General features: G+C 39.6%; 1 protein-coding gene across 3 annotated transcripts in view; it reads right to left on the bottom strand.

Moving 5' to 3' along the window:
* The window catches only part of CFAP54 (cilia and flagella associated protein 54), a 258,255-nt gene that overhangs the window by 86,592 nt on the left and 157,631 nt on the right, over window positions 1–14,032 (bottom strand). For all 3 annotated transcript variants that reach the window (XM_069973813.1, XM_069973829.1, XM_069973821.1), the window contains exons 43-47: window positions 13,807–13,894; window positions 4,963–5,160; window positions 3,471–3,537; window positions 3,174–3,374; window positions 2,096–2,182 (exon numbers count right to left, since the gene is read on the bottom strand). In XM_069973813.1, coding sequence (XP_069829914.1) covers window positions 2,096–2,182; window positions 3,174–3,374; window positions 3,471–3,537; window positions 4,963–5,160; window positions 13,807–13,894 — 641 coding nt within the window. The remainder of the gene's footprint in view (window positions 1–2,095; window positions 2,183–3,173; window positions 3,375–3,470; window positions 3,538–4,962; window positions 5,161–13,806; window positions 13,895–14,032) is intronic.

The following is a 14,032-nucleotide window of genomic DNA, read 5'->3' as shown; positions in this document are numbered from 1 at the left end:
AAGCTTGGGGTTATTTATGCTAGAAAAAAGACGTCTTAGGGGCGATCTGATCACAATGTACAAATATATGATTGGACAGTACAGAGATCTTTGTAGTGGTCTTTTTACTCCTAGGTCTGTAACCATGACAAGGGGGCATCCTCTACGTCTAGAGGAAAGAAGATTTCATCATCAGCATCGACGCGGGTTCTTTACTGTACGAGCGGTAAGACTGTGGAACTCTCTGGCACATGATGTTGTCATGGCCGATTCATTAAATAAGTTTAAGGGAGGCCTTGATGCTTTTCTTGAACAATATAATATTACAAGTTATGGGCATTATATTTCTGGTGATACGTTGATCCAGGGATTGTTCTGGTTGCCATTGGAGTCGGGAGGGAGTTTTCTCCCTGTGATGGGGCAATTGTCATCTGCCTCATAGTGGTTTTTTGCCTTCCCTGGATCAACACAGTAGGATTTCCCTAGGTTGAACCTGATGGACTCTTGTCTTCTTTCAACCTTATTTACTATTTATGTACCGTGTGGCATTATATAGATACTATATGGCTCTATGTGAGTTTCTCACTTTGTGGGAACTGTTTGGCTTTATGTACATACTGACACTAGGCAATGTAAACAGGAAACAGGAAACCGTATAAAATCTATAATAATAATAAAAAAAGTTTACTGTATATAGCGATTACATATTCCACAGCATATACAATTCTAGGGGGTACATATATAGAAAAAAGACATTCCAGAAATAGGGTGGGTTCACACTGAGGAATCTGCACAGAGAAGTTCCCGCGGATTCCGCCGCTCACACCCGCGCGCATTTCTGCCTGTCCCATAAAATCCATTCCATGGTCAGGGGAATTTTGCCATCTGCCGAAAGAATTGACATGTCAATTCTTTCGTCAGTTTGCAGAATCCGCCGGAGCATAGTATGACGTCTATGGCACAGATGGAAATGCGCGCGGGCGTGAGCGACGGAATCCCTGGGAACTTCTCTGTGTAGATTCCTCAAAGTGAACCCACTCATACACATTTAACCATGAAATCAAACATGAAGAGAGAGGGGCTTGCTCACAAGCGCTAACAATCTACGCAGTATACACTATGTACCAGGCAACGTATGAAAATATCTGGACACTTTGGGGGAGATTTATGAAGGCTGTGGCTTGGGCGTACGCCAGGGAGAAGGCTCTATCCTCCGCTCGCCTAATGGGCAGGCAGAGGGGGAGGTGTAGCAAGCAGATGTAAATCATGATACCTGCCTGCGGTTTGCAGATGTAAATCATGATACAAATCTACATCAGCATGCACCTCTTCTAAATCTATACGAAAAAAAGGGACGGGGCTTTATTTAAGATCAGTGTGCTCATACACTGGTCTTTATAAATGCCCCCCCCAACATGTACTACATAGGGTAAATGAGCACTGTATGTTTATATCGGTGCACTAGATGAAGCTATCTATAAGGTATAAGGTGTTCTGCAGTGTTTCTCCCTCTTTCAGAAACTTGTGAGCTCTGCAGAAATGCCTTGTCTGCTTATATATATGCAAATCCATTCTATACACATATTATGTCTTTGTGTACAGTGTGTCCACTGCTAGCTGTATAGTAGTGCGTGAAAATAAACATAGTGCAATTACATAGCTGAGTGATCTTAACTCAGTTACCACAGTGCACGAAAAGTTAAAAGACAAATTCAGTTCTGCAGCATCTGTACATTAGCAAATGCAACTATAGAGTGAGGTGAATTTAGCATCGTTGGATATACATGTACTAAAGAGTACTGAGAAAAACAGTGTTGTTGGTTATATGCCTATGTTTTCTGAGATCAATATCCACAAGACAGATTGAAACTGTTAATTTGCTATAGCTTGTGCCACCGTTTTCCTTTGCTGTCATGGCACTTGTAACTACTGACTTTAGTGCAGCAAATACTGATACCTATGTCAATACAAGTAAAAAATGACTAAAGACAGCATATAAACAAATCAATTGTTGGCAAGATAATGTCTGTCTGTGTAATACATTTACTGCTGTTAAAAGTCACACTGTCATCTGTTTATCTCAGTGTCAATAGGCTTAAATTAATATTTCACATACCTTCAACAGCCTTCCTTCTACACTTCTAACAGGGTCACGACAAATAACGCTGACCAGATACTGGTACAGTGTGAATAATGGAAGAACCTGTAAATACACAGCATTTATTTGTGGGGAAAACATCACATGTTTATAATATTTAGGCTATGTTCCCACACAGTATTTTTACCGTTGTTTTTAAATAACAGCAATTATTTGCCATTAAATGGCGGTCATCCACTCAATTTCAACAGTGTGTGAAAAAGAGCCTTTTTGTGTTTTCAATCCATTCCTGGTTTTGGTTGCAAAATATTGACCAAAATATTTAGCAAAAATACTGTGTGGGAACATAGCCTTTAGGTGTACAAGTATTCTTAATAGTTAGTAATAATATTTAAAAGTGTCACTGTTGTTATAACTTTTGAACTAAATCAACAGGGGGATTTTAAAAAAAAGGCATGTTTTCAGTGTACATTAATTTTTATATTTTTAGTTATCATGCTGTAAAACAAAGCTATACTTACTTGTATCCAGGTCCAGTCTTATTAAGGCAGCTTTTTAGTCTTGTGCTCGTTGCAAAAAAAAGAGACACATGAAGTCCCAGCCAGTACAAAGTGTCATGGCTCAATATGTTCATCAATCAAATGGCTGCCTTCTCGTTAAGTGCAAATGACCGGGGCTTCCCGAGTTTAGTCTCTTTTTTTTTCCAACCAGCACAAGACTAAAAAGCTGCCTTCAGGAGACTGGACCTGCATACAAGCCAGTATAGCTTTGTTTTAAAACATAACTAAAAAACAATAGTTAGTGTAAATTGCAAACATGCTTTATTTCAGAATTACTGTTAATTTAGAGTTTAAAAATGATAATGACAGTGGCACTTTAAAACCAGTTATACAAATTTAATATAATGGAACCAAATCTGTTGTGTATATATATATATATATATATATATATACACACACACACACACACACACAAGTAACTAGAGCTGGATGTGCAGATAAAATTACACCAGACAGTGATAAATCTAAAACTAATGGCACCATAAACATTCAGGTATATAAAAACTATTAATTTATTTTTCCAAACTGGCACTAACCATAAGATTCTGAGCAACAGAATGCAATTCAGAAATAAGAAAACCTAGACTGGAAACAACAGTTATGACATCTGCTCTGTGCCGATCAGAAAACAGGTCAATCCCTGGAATAAGTTCAGATATTTCACATCCTTCTCCAATCTCATATAATGCATAATCAAGATCTTCATCTGGATGTGGCAGGGACACGCGGAACAGGGACTAGAAAGAAAAACAGAAACCATATATTATGTCATTTGCTTTCAAATAACTTATTACTTGTCACAGAAATTCATACAAAACAAATGTGCTTCTTACCTTGAAAAGTAAAGCTGAGAGCAAGCAGCAATCTGTTCGCTTTCTTATATCTGATATCAAGATATAGCTTTAAAAAAAACATACAAAACAAGAAAGTTATATAACAATGGCAGATGGAGGGAGACATAAAAAAGTCTGTGACTTTTGAGCATAAAAACTACTCATCACATGACTAGCAAAACATTATTAGTGACTGTAGATGGGTAGATGCCTTAGCCACACTAATGGCCAGTAGGATACCTGCCTTTTTCCATCTGGAAAAAGACATTTCTCAATGTCTGTAATCCAAGGTCATACCTGTATGTTTCTGACATGGATATTCATTCTGTAGGTCATACTGTGGTTTTAGACACATATTAGCTGCAAAAAATAGGTTAATTGCTCCCTGCTACCTGACACAGGCCACTTATTTTTTTGTTGCAATGTTTTGTTACTAGTTTTAAAGGGAAATTAGCACAAATGGAACTAGAATGGGCATGAAATTTTGCCATCTGGACATGTAATAATTCTTCATTTCCTCTATGGTTATGACGTGGGGAAACTGAATTAATGCTATAACACCAAACATAAAGCAATTCTTCAATATGTATTCTTTTAATGAAAAAAAAAAAAAACAGGAATCCGGTTTGATGCTAAGTGATGGACTAATGCCAGTATATAAACAGCATGGTCACTGATGTTGCAGGCATTAACATTTAAGGAGCAGAACGGTAACAGCCAACCAGCATATTGCAGGATATTTTATTGGTATTAGATTTGATGGTTTTAGAGGTAAAGTTAGACTTTAAATCCGTCAACACATGACAGATTTTCATAAACACTCTAATGGTAACAGGAGTCTTTCCAATATGAAGTAGAAAGCTCAATTTAAAAATCCATATTTAAAAAGACTGCCAAGATGGACAGATTCAGCAATCAGAGGGAGCTAATATGGGAATTTATTGCAGTGGCAAACAGGGCTTTTGAATATGCAAACATTTCAGCTAAATCATTTCAATAGATAATAAAATGACAGTGAACATCAATGTAAGCCTTTCCTGTAATCTTACGAATGGTGAATGACATGTACCATGCTATTTTGTTACTAGAAATGTTTAAAAAAAAACATTGAATAAACACTGAAAGTAATTCTTCTCTTCGCCCTAATGTATGATCCTATACAAATGACAACATTTTGACCTCCTTAGGCAAATGTAGAGTTATTTAGCAAAATCTATTGTAAAAACTTGCTGTTTTTCAGGCAGAAATATAGATAACTTCTTATAACAATATAACATGCCTTTTATTATGGGTTAAAAATGTAATGTTTATATGGCTAAAATAGGGAGGACTACGCAACAAGCTGCTGATAAGGAAAAGTTTTCCTTTTCTATATTGTAACATTTTATTTCTTCACTATGTACCAGGAGAACATTTTATTGCTCCCCCCTGGGCTCTAAACATTACGTGATAAATAAAAATAAATCAAGAAGTTTTTTTCTTCAATACTTACCGAGACATTTTAGCAGCAATGACGGCAGCCAGCAAACAACCCCAAATTCCCGCTCGGGAGAGAAATTTCTCACTGTAATCTTTAGATCTTCCATTGCTTATGCTGTCTGGGGAGCTATCAAGCTCTTGCCATGAATTAAGAGCATCAGACATGTTGAGCGTTTCATCAAGGGCCTGACACCAGCATTTGAAAGCAGCTCTACAACATATAAAATGCATAAAAATATGACACTATGGGGGAGATTTAGTGCACACATAGCCAAATAAAATGCTTAACCTCTTTACTTTTAAAGATCAAGTAATGCATACACAGGGGAATATGAATAGAGTGAGTTATATCGATGTTATCCAGATGCTTAATTATTGTGTATCAGTATAAAGTATTCCACATATCCTGCTAGCATTCAAAAAAAAAAAAAAAGGTAAATATATAAGAATATAGATATATAGAGAATATGATGTGTCTACAAGCTGCAAAGGTGAGTCTAAAATGCAATACAGACCTATTATATTAGGGTGCACATACAAAAAACAAACAATACTAACAAACATAAAAGTATATATTTCTTTTTAGCCATTTGCATATAATGTACTCTGACAAATCTGATACATGCTCAGTCCTCGTGTTAACGTTACTAGAAAGATTTGCTGTTCAGAGCTACAGGATGGTTAAGTAAAACCTATTGCATTAACTACAATATAACTGAAAATTTAAGACAAGATTTGTTAACGGGTAACTATAATCTTTAGTGGGCACAGGATACGCTATGAAAAACCCGCCGCTGTGCTCCAGCCGCGCTCCAGATGCAGCCGCACTCCAGATACAGGCACGCCCCACATACAGATTCCTTCCAGCAGCCCACTTGCATTCAAATGCAATCAACTGCGCTGCTGGCAGGAATCCGTATCTGGCATGTGCCTCATAGCAAGCACGGTGGCAGTGCAGCTGGAGCACAGCAGCAGGTTTTTTGATAGCGTATCCTGCTGCCTGCTAAAGATTATAGTTACCCTTTAAAAATTTGACTAAAGATGAAAGCGGTACATTTAGAGATTTTTAATTTTTATTTTAGTGGGAAAAAAAGCTTTAAAGCAGAGCTAATGTGCATTTTTATTACACAGAGAACCTACAGCCTGCTAGGAATTAGGTAATGTATTTTATAGCGGGCATTTAGACAGGGCTAGGAAAACGCCGGGGACAGAGTTGACACCTGTTTAGGGTCCCACTAAACCTCAAAAACTTGTAGCACAAGAAATCATGACAGGTACACTTAAATGCCAGCATAAACAAGGCAATGGGCCTATGCAGTGATAAGAACAACAAATAGGAGTACTAAAATTTGAGGACTACTTTGAAGTCTGTAATATTTACAGGCAATTCCTTTTAGCATCACTACCATCTTGTTTCAACTTGTATTACTGGTACAGAATCAACACATGCACCTATATTATACCTACTGTACATTTGCTAGCACTTTTAGGCCAAGTTCACACAACGTAAGTTAAGTATTAATCATAGCCGTTGTTGCCAATTTGCAACAACGGCCGTGATTAATACTTAACTTACATTGTGCTGCAGCTAGAGGGAATCCTGTCTGGAGTGTATACACATAGTATACTCTACTCCTGGAATCGCTAGCGGCCACACAAAAAACTGACATTAATTAGCGGCCATAGTAGACATGACAGTGCACACAATGGAGCGAGCGGCTTTGGCCACACGCTCCACTGAGTGGAGCGGTGAATTGGGATGTGGGCGCACACCGATGCGCCCACATCCCAATTCATCAGAAATGAAGATCATCCGCCGGGTACTGCAGTACCAGCCGGGATGATCTTCTCAAACACCAGCCGTTCTGTGATCCAGCTGGTTCACAGAACGGCCTGTGTTTTACAAAGTGTGAACATGGCCTTAAATAGGAGGGTTAGATTATAATATGGTTATGATGCCTAACTTCATAGGCATTGGATAGATGTGTATATACAGAAATATGATCTGATGACCTTGAAACTATGAAATATGGACCACAAACCTGATGGCAACTCTGCACAAAAGAAACAGACAAATGATTTGCACCAATAAAAAGCCTTCAAGATAAAGGTAATAAGTCTACTAAATAACCCTGCTAGATGCGGTAAATGGCAATGACAGCCACTACTGTAAGCATTAGATAAATATGACAGTTGCAATGGAAAACATCTTTGTTGATAAATATCATATGCAAAGCAGATTATCAGCTTATAGAGGAAAATGAATTGTCATTGCCAAGGAAAATACTTTTGGCAGAGTCTCAAAATCATTTTGGTCACCAATGATTGCAATATCTAGATGATGTTAAGGTATATACTTTGTACAGGAAAAATACATACAGAGATATAGACTCTAAGTTTGCATGCAATCTAAAGAGAGAACGGTTATTAGAATAGGTGTTATCTATAGTTCTCCAGGGAATTTTTAGGATTATGATGTTGGATAAAATTTCCCATGTAGCAGTAAAGAGAGATTTTGTAGTTATGGGTGACATCAACATGCCAAATACTTACTGGTATAACCCTTGTGCACTTACATGCTAATGCAATAATGTAATAGAAGCCCTTACAGGGGCATCCCTAAAACGGCTTGTGATGTCACCAACATTATAGATTTAATATTTGGCAATAGGGATCAGGTGTCTGAAGTTAAGATGGAAGAAAATTTAAAGGGGTAATCCAGCGCTACAAAAACATGGCCACTTTTTCCCCACTCTTGTCTCCAGGTCAGGTGCGGTTTGCAATTAAGCTCAATTTACTTCAATGGAACTGAGTTTCAAACCCCACCCAATCTGGAGACAAGAGTGGCGCAGAAGTGGCCATTTTTTTGTAGCACTGGATAACCCCTTTAAATTTCAGTAACCACCAATGTTTATAATTTGACATACAAACTAACTGTGAGCAATCCTATACTGCAACGAAAGTAGTAGATTCTAGAAAGACTAATTTCAGGAAAACGGGGGAGTATTTCAATAATGAGTTAAAAGCACAGGATAAAACAGTGGGAGAGTGAACTCAGTAGACAGTATTTTACAAACCCATCCTAAAGGCAACTAGACTATATAAAAGAAAAATTATCAAACGTAAAAGGAAGAAGAATCCGCTATGGTTTACAAGAGAGCTATGGGTTATGTTAAAAGAAAAAAAAATCTGCTTATAAAAAATCTAAAGAGACTGAAAATGTAGACAGAAGTGTAAAAGACAGGGATTTACAGTTATCCCTGTTCGCTCTGCTTCGCTGTGCAGCAGCTGCAGCACTCCTGACTCAGGCTACATCACTAACTGTAATGTCCATTCTAATGCTAATATGCATTAAAAAAGACATCAGAGGAGGCTTAATATTGCTAACGCTTCATGGAGCAACATTACTGATATCTAACTATGTTGGGATCAGGGTCCCTGTGGTTCCCGATGCAGCCACTGGAGATGTTGCCCCTTACTGCTGCCGTTCAATGAAAACATGAAGAAAAAAAAAATTACATTTTCTTCAATAAAGTTGTATCACAAATTTCTATAACATTACAAAATAGGTGTAAATAAATATTTTGCCAGACTACCCCTTTAAGTGCTGGATAACAAAGCCACATGCAGATACTATACTTGAATCCTACTTTCCGGGCTACCTGCTGTCCTCGACTCTCCGTCGCTGTCGTCTTTTTGACAACTTCCGCTGACGTGCCACTCCCACAGGAAATGGACACTCAGCATAGACAGCACTTTACTGTTTATGATGTGCGGACATCTCTTGTGGAAACAGCACGTCGGCAAAGTAATCAAAAAGATGATAGCGATTGAGATTGGAGGACAGCAGGTGGCACAGAAACATTATATGAACTAAATATATAGTATATTTACGAACTGAAGGCTTAGACCCAGTTATCATGTTTTATGAGGGACATTGTGCATACTTAAGGGCTATGTTCAAACTAAGTAAAAAAAAATTAAAAAAAAGAGTGAAAAATCACCCGCTTTTTCTTTTTAAAAAGATGTCAGTTATTGCCGCATTTTAATTGACTTCAGTGCAATACTTTAAAGCCAATGGAATGACGGCCGCCCAATGAGTGTATAAAATAACGGACCTCAAAATAATGATGATCATGGCAATTATTTTCTTATGTCTTTTGCAAACAGCAGATGTTATTTTTTAGATATTTACACAGTTTTACATTTTTCACCATACACTCACCATCTTTACCATTACATTCAACAGAATTTTAAATTAAGGGTATATTCACACGAACGGGCTCGCAGCGAGATTCGCGCTGCGAGCCCGGCAGGTCCTGGCAGTTCCCATACACTACATACTTGCTGCGGTCTAAACGACCGCAGTGAGTATGTAATTCTGCCGCCCTTAACCCCTTCTGCTCCCGCCCGGCTCCCCCGCTGTAAGCATACTTTACCTGTCCTCGCTGCACGGGGTCCGGCGTCTTGCTCTCCCGTCCGGCCAATTAGTGTGTTTCCCAGCCGCAGCCACTGATTGGCCGGACGGGAGAGCAGGACGCCGGACCCGTGCAGCGAGGACAGGTAATGTATGCTTACAGCGGGGGAGCCGGGCGGGAGCAGAAGGGGTTAAGGGCGGCAGAATTACATACTCGCTGCGGTCGTTTAGACCGCAGCAAGTATGTAGTGTATGGGAACTGCCAGGACCTGCCGGGCTCGCAGCGAGAATCTCGCTGCGAGCCCGTTCGTGTGAATATACCCTAAAGGGATAGTGCGGCGCTAAACAATTATTCACTAAATAACACACATTACAAAGTTATACAACTTTGTAATGTATGTTATGTTAGTGAATCGCCCCCTTCCCCGTGTTTCCCCCCACCCACACCAGACCCGGAAGTGTAGTGTTCTATACATACCTGCCTCTAGCCGACCCCCGTCCGCCATCTTATGCCATGACGTCATCTTTAGACGGACAGCCGAACCCCTCCGACCGTCCCTAGTGCCGGCCACCCTCTGCCGCATCATCAGGTACTCAGCCGCGATTGGCTGAGCATAACTGTGCTCAGCAAATCGCGGCTGAGCAGATGATGACGCGGCAGAGGGCGGCTGGCACTAGGGATGGTCGGAGTGGTTCGGCCGTCTGTCCGAAGATGACTTCATGGCAAAAGATGGCGACCGGGGGTCGGCTAGAGGCAGGTATGTATAGAACACTACACTTCCGGGTCTGGTGTGGGTGGGAGAAAACACGGGGAAGGGGGCGATTCACTAACATAACATACATTACAAAGTTGTATAACTTTGTAATGTGTGTTATTTAGTGAATAATTGTTTAGCGCCGCACTACCCCTTTAAAGACACACCCAAAAGACAATCAGTCCACACGAACTAGAATAATGTACCAACAGCCGTCATTGCACTGATGAGTGCCCAAACCGCAAAATGACGGACATCATTTTGAACTCAAAATGAGGGACATCATTTTAAAAATTACAAGATGGACATGAAAAAAACATTGTGGGAACATAGCTGATAGGACTGATAGCTGGTAGGACTGATATACACTTTATCTCAACTGAACACAGTATGGCTAATGAAGTAAATGCCTGATGAATGCTTTGTGAGGGGTTTCATGCATTTTATACATGTTGTATGAGTTTATCTATTTTATATGTTATTGTGTATTCTATTTTTATCTACTACTAATGTCTACTTTCCTTAATAAAATTATCAATCCATACACTCCCTTACACGCTTTCCAAATAGGTTCCCTGTTCATTTTTATAATTAGCTTTGATTCTCTACAATAAATCTACAATAAAAAGTTGCATAACATTTTACTGCATATCAATTAAGCTTAACATAAATCCCCATTACATTCCACAACGGGAATTAACCGTACTCAACTGTTGGGATTAGATAGATGATTGTAAAAGTTGTTTTTGAAACCTTCCATTAGTTCACCAATTTCTTGTTTCATATACACTGCCTTGACAAATGGCTTCTACCTTTTAAAGCGTTTAGCTCTTTTGCTTCTAGTTTATCCATGGACATAAAGATGTAGCAGGTCTGAATTTGTTACTTCACTGTTTCTTTTGTGCACTTTGCCTCATTGCCTCAATTTCGAAAACAGTAGAAAATGTTGACAAGCTCATCTCTACTGCTTCAATAAGCTCAGGTTTACTATTTCTGTATACATTTTAACTTTAGAAACATATTGTGCCACTCAAAGGGTAAATGGCCTTTCTGTATGTATATACAAAACCATGTTTCCGTTCTACATATTGCAGCCTTAAAAAAGGCACAGACTTCTATATGTAGATCCAAAACGTATATTCTGTTTGGGAGTGAATCAGCCTAAGTGGGAGAATGCTGCCACCAAACACACTTATGTTTTTTAAGTGACAACATTTTCTGATAACTTCCTTTAGTAAACTAAGGGTTTGTGCCGTTCTATAGTTGTATTTTTTGCTGTAGCTTCAGCAGACAGTATGATGTCAGAGGAAATAGGAGTTGGGGTAATGGATTTTCACTGCTCTACTAAAGACAGGAAATGAGGAGAAAAAAAGCATTTTTTCTCTGATAAGATATATCACAATTCTCTGCTCATTCTCTGCTCATTCTCCTGGATCTATCTGCAGCATCTGACACTGTAGACCACCAGCTCCTCCTCTCCACGCTCCGCTTTATCGGCCTCAAGGACTCTGCTCTTTCCTGGTTTTCCTCCTATCTCTCTGACCGCTCCTTTAGTGTATCACTTTCTGGCTCCACTTCTTCTCTTCCCCTTACAGTTGGGGTTCCCCAGGGATCAGTCCTGTGCCCTCTCCTTTTCTCACTTTACCCTTTACCCATCGGACAAGTCATCAGCAAGTTTGGTTTTCAGTACCATCTCTATGCTGATGATACCCAGCTCTATACCTCCTCCCGTGATATCACCCCCTCTCTTCTACAGAACACCAGTAACTGTCTGTCTGCCGTCTCCAACGCTATGTCCTCCCTATTCCTAAAACTAAACCTTGCTAAGACTGAGCTTCTTGTATTCCCTCCCTCTGCTAACCGCCCCCTACCTGACATCTCCATCTCTGTCTGTGGTGCGACCATAACCCCTGGACAACAAGCCCGCTGCCTTGGGGTTATGTTTGACTCGGATCTGTCCTTCACTCCTCATATTAAATCTCTTTCACGTTCCTGTAATCTGCATCTTAAAAACATCTCTAAAATCCGTCCCTTCCTTACTGTCGAATCCGCTAAAACTCTCATTGTTGCTTTGATTCATTGCTGTAATTCCTTACTAATCAGCCTTCCTTCCTCTAAACTCTCCTCTCTCCAGTCCATTCTCAATACAGCGGCCAGGCTCATCTCCCTGTCCAGCCGCTATACAGATGCCTCCCCCTGTGCCAGTCACTACACTGGCTCCCTATTAAACACAGGATACAATACAAAGTCCTCCTGCTCACCCATAACGCTCTCCACAGTGCTGTACCTCCCTATATGTCCTCCCTCATCTCTGTCTACCGTCCTACCCGTGCCTTATGCTCCACTAACGACTCACGACTAACATCCACCTTGATCCGCACGTCTCACTCCCGTCTCCAGTACTTCACCCAAGCTGCACCAGTTCTATGGAATGCATTACCCAAGACTGTCAGGCTCACCTCCAATACACAAAGCTTCAAACGTGCCCTCAAAACACATCTGTTCAAGCAGGCTTACCAGGTTCCCTAATTTTGACTGCTACCCACAACCCCCCCCACACACACACGCACACAGACACAGACACACACACCTCCACCACGCACACACAGACACATACACACACGCCAAGCATTTAAGCACTTAGACCTGTGCATGCAGGCATTGGCTGGTGACAGATTCATTCACCCTTACCTGCACTGCCTTATTTATAAAGATGGCCGGACCATAAGAACAATTATGCACTTTGCCCCTCTGCCATTTTGTCTTAAATAGTATGTAAGCTCATGCATGCGAGCAGGGACCTCACTCCTCATGTATGGATAATTATACAGTATGTATATCTCTGTAATGTCTATTTTTTTTCTATGTATGTACCCCCAGAATTGTAAAGTGCTGCGGAATCTGTCAGTGCTATATAAATAAAAATTATTATTTTTATTATTATTATTATCACAGTATCCTTGCATTTGATTGTATTATTGATTAATGAAAAGTTTGTGTTAACAGTGTGAAAAGGTAAAAAAAACAGCTGTATTTTGCATAAGCAGGTCACACTTAATGAGCATGTTCATTAGTTGGACAGTCATAATCAATTACGGACGTTATTCTACTCATTGTGTTCATTGCCAGCCAATTCCCTATTGGTGTCAATGGAGTGCATTATTAGGCATTATTCACACAACGTTTAACAGTGTCCATTGCATAGCAATGGATGCTGTCAAACTGCCAGCCACTGGGCTGCATTGAGAACGTTCCTGCAGCCAATACCTCAGTATCGGCTGTAGAAATGTTCTCTTTTATACATTGACTTGCGGGCCCCACAAGGTGTGCCTGCAAATCAATTAGCCATTCATTTCAAGACAAAATACGGCCACCGGCTAACTTTGCTTTGTGTTAATGGGCGTTAAAATAACGATGTATGAACACAGCGGGCAGCATTGCATGGACTTCGTTCAATGCAATGCCGTCTCTGCAGTAAAGAACGGACGCCGATTCCTTTGCAATAATTGATTTCCTTTTACTTAAAAATATTGTTGTGTGAACATAGCCTTATATTGAAAATATGATCATATTTTTATCTCAAAATTACACCTGTATTTTACGGTGTAGAGTAAATTTTTTAAACAACACCTAAAATACAATATTACAAATGATCTCAAGTCAAAATAGTTTATAATAAACTTACCTTTTATTTCCAGCATACAGATGAAGATTGCCTAGCTCATGAAGAGCCTGGGCTTTAAGGCCTTGTTGTCTCTGTGCATGCAGGATTTCTAATTTCCAGTAAAAAAAGAAAATCAGGCTTTAGGTACTAAAACTGACATATAATTAGTATGATTGTACACTAAATTATAACAAAAGCTTAGTTATAGTATACTATTACATAATATTTAAATATATTCTACACCATG

The sequence above is a fragment of the Dendropsophus ebraccatus genome, chromosome 1, assembly GCF_027789765.1.
Source record: "Dendropsophus ebraccatus isolate aDenEbr1 chromosome 1, aDenEbr1.pat, whole genome shotgun sequence".
Taxonomy (NCBI): domain Eukaryota; kingdom Metazoa; phylum Chordata; class Amphibia; order Anura; family Hylidae; genus Dendropsophus; species Dendropsophus ebraccatus.
This window is presented reverse-complemented; position numbering and strand designations above follow the sequence as displayed.